The sequence below is a fragment of the Myotis brandtii genome, unplaced genomic scaffold (assembly GCF_000412655.1).
Source record: "Myotis brandtii unplaced genomic scaffold, ASM41265v1 scaffold276, whole genome shotgun sequence".
Lineage (NCBI taxonomy): Eukaryota > Metazoa > Chordata > Mammalia > Chiroptera > Vespertilionidae > Myotis > Myotis brandtii.
The window spans coordinates 2819473-2822194 of NW_005360509.1; the positions used below are offsets into that span (position 1 = coordinate 2819473).

Sequence of the window (2722 nt, forward strand, 5' to 3'; positions counted from 1 at the left end):
CCGTTCAGGCAGCGGCGGGAGGCATCTGGCCCGTAGGCCTCACGGGGTGAAACTTTCCCCGCAGCGAGCACGTGGGTTTCCACGGGGGGGAAACATGCCAGGATACCCGGTGCCACCTTTTCTGTCTCATGTCCTCATGGTTCGACGTGGGCTCCAGTGTGGCCACCGGGCCAAGGTGGTGGTTCTGACAGGTCCAGAGGTTCTGTGACCCGGGCGGTCTCCTTCAGTGGCCTCCGAGGCGGGAGCTCCGACAACGGGGTGCAGGTCGCTGGAGCATCTCCGCATCCGAATCTTCTTTTTTGTTGTTGTTATTTTTTGTGTGTGTTTTTTTGTTTTTTTCCCTTTATTGATTAAGATATTACAAATGTGTCTTTATCCCCCCATCTGAATCTTCTTACCACCCGCCTCGCCTCCACCGCTGCTGCCATGTTGCTGAAAATTGCGAATGAGAACACCTGTGCCGAAGAGTTATGAGGGTTAAATTAGACAAAATGTTTAACATGTAGGACACTTTAAGTAAAAACCTTTGTGTTTCATTAAAGATCCTTATTGTGGACCGTGTAGTGCCCTAACTCAAAAACAAAGAATACCGTCATTATCGGGGGTCTAGGTTCAACCATTTACTCTGCAATTCTTAAAAATACGTAATGAATATGTTGTACTTGAGAAGAAGATGTGTATTCACTAAGCCCAAGGAGTAGCAGGCGGGGGGATTTTTCAATTCTCCAAAGTAAATTTTTGGGTTATATTTAGTACATAGGGTATCCCAAAAAAAGGTATATACACTTCGAATGATTATAAAGCCAGTGTTTATTAGCATACAGATCATTTTCAAAATTTAGAGGAATCTACAGAAATGAATACTTTTTTTTGTTCATGTCTGTTTTCAAACTGACGACCACTCTAGTTCAGGCAATGCTGCTGACGGGAAGCAATGGAATCACAAACATCCAGAATCATTTCGTTGGGTATCTGTGCCCCTCAATTCATTTTGACAGGTTTTGTACTGTAAACTTTATCTTTTCTGTATCCCCATAAAAAAAAAGTCTAGTGGATAAATTTTCTTTGTTCAAAGCTTAGTCTGACTTCATCCATTATTACAAATCAGCTAAACCTGAAAAGGGGTGAAAGTTAAGTGAGTTAAAAGGAGTGAAAATTAAATGTATACGCACTTTGAATAATTCCAAAGGCAGTGTTGGTGCTTCAACTGTGTTTTCAAACTTCCAGTAGCATTTTAGGATGAATTTCCTTTGTTCAAAGTTTAGTCTGGCTGAAAAGAAACATCAATTGAGCTATCAGTAGTTAAAGTGTGTATACATGTTTTTGGGACACCCTGTATTTTCTGTCTTACTAGTTTGCCAAAATCTTCATGGTTAATTATATGGATAGACTCATATCGCTAGTTAGAAATCTAGATTTGCTTGTCCACATGGAAGTGTTCCAGAATCATGGTGTGTGTGTGTGTGTGTGTGTGTGTGTGTGTGTGTGTGGCTAGACATAAAAGATTACAGGTAGAATACAGTTGGAAAAAAAGTGCGAAGAGATGTGTTTGCGGGAGCATAAGTAATAGGGCTGGAAGTGGGGAGAATGGAGCATCGGATTTTGGAAGAAAAAATTGGGAAGAGTCAAGTTGTGGCCAAATGCCATTCCTTGTTCTTGAAGGGGGGACTGTATGGGGAGACAGAGATCAAAGTTACCCTCAACCCTATGGGATTGCTTTGACATCTCATGTCTTACCTTTCAAATTCACGTGAAGTTATCATTCTATTCCATTATATAATGGTGTTTGATTTTAATGACCCAAGAAAAATACAAATTGTTTTTCTAAATCTTATCTAATGGATAAAGTGAATTGCTTTTTGATTTCATCAAATTGGGACTAGGGCTGGAAATTCACCATCAAGGCTATATCTCATTCCTATGTAATACCAAATTATACAAATACATGAATACAAACAAATTATTTTCTTGTCTTTAGAAGATATTTAAGTATAATCGCTAGGAGGAGAGAGATCCAAAATATTACCAGAGAAGTGTATTATAATAATATGGGCAACTATTGATGAAAACATTGATACCTATCTTCTTGTTGGGAGGTTAAGTCTGAATCTATAATAATAAAAGCATAATATGGTAATTAGATCACATGACCTTCCGGACTAAGTCTCAGTGCCGCAGGGGCTGAGGGCGAGGCAGAGGCAGCTGCCGTGGCAGTGGGGGCTGAGCCCCTTGCATGAATTTCGTGCATTGAGCCTCTAGTACTTATATAATAGTATGGCAGTCTAAAATATCCTCAGAATCATTTGCCAGTCACTTTTGTTCTCAGAAAGTAACTCCTCAAATAGTTTTTTTTCAATAAAGAAAGATGAGTTTGTTCTTTAATTTTCATCACAAAGAGTTGATTTTTATGTATGATACTGAAAAGAAATTCAATTTCATTTTTAAATAAATAATAATTGATTTTATTACATAGTCCATTTTTCCCCTGCTATATTTTGTGTAACTTTTTTCATATACCAAGTTTCCACAAATGCATGTTTCTCTGTTCCTGGGTTTTATAGTTTGTTCTATTGGTAAACTTTTTCCCTCTCTGCTAATACTGCACCACCTTAATTATGTAACTTTATTATCTAACTTATAAAGCAAACCACCTCACCTTATTCTTCATAAGTGTGACGTAGTTGGTTTTTAAGTGTCAAAAATGATGAGTACTTCCTCTTTT

General features: G+C 38.5%; 1 protein-coding gene across 1 annotated transcript in view; it reads right to left on the minus strand.

Moving 5' to 3' along the window:
• The window catches only part of SMCHD1 (structural maintenance of chromosomes flexible hinge domain containing 1), a 151843-nt gene extending 151247 nt beyond the window's left edge, over nucleotides 1-596 (minus strand). Inside the window, exons 1-2 of the mRNA XM_005868751.2 lie at nucleotides 591-596; nucleotides 399-455 (exon numbers count right to left, since the gene is read on the minus strand). Coding sequence (XP_005868813.1) covers nucleotides 399-455; nucleotides 591-596 — 63 coding nt within the window. The remainder of the gene's footprint in view (nucleotides 1-398; nucleotides 456-590) is intronic.
• Nucleotides 597-2722: the final 2126 nt, after the last annotated feature.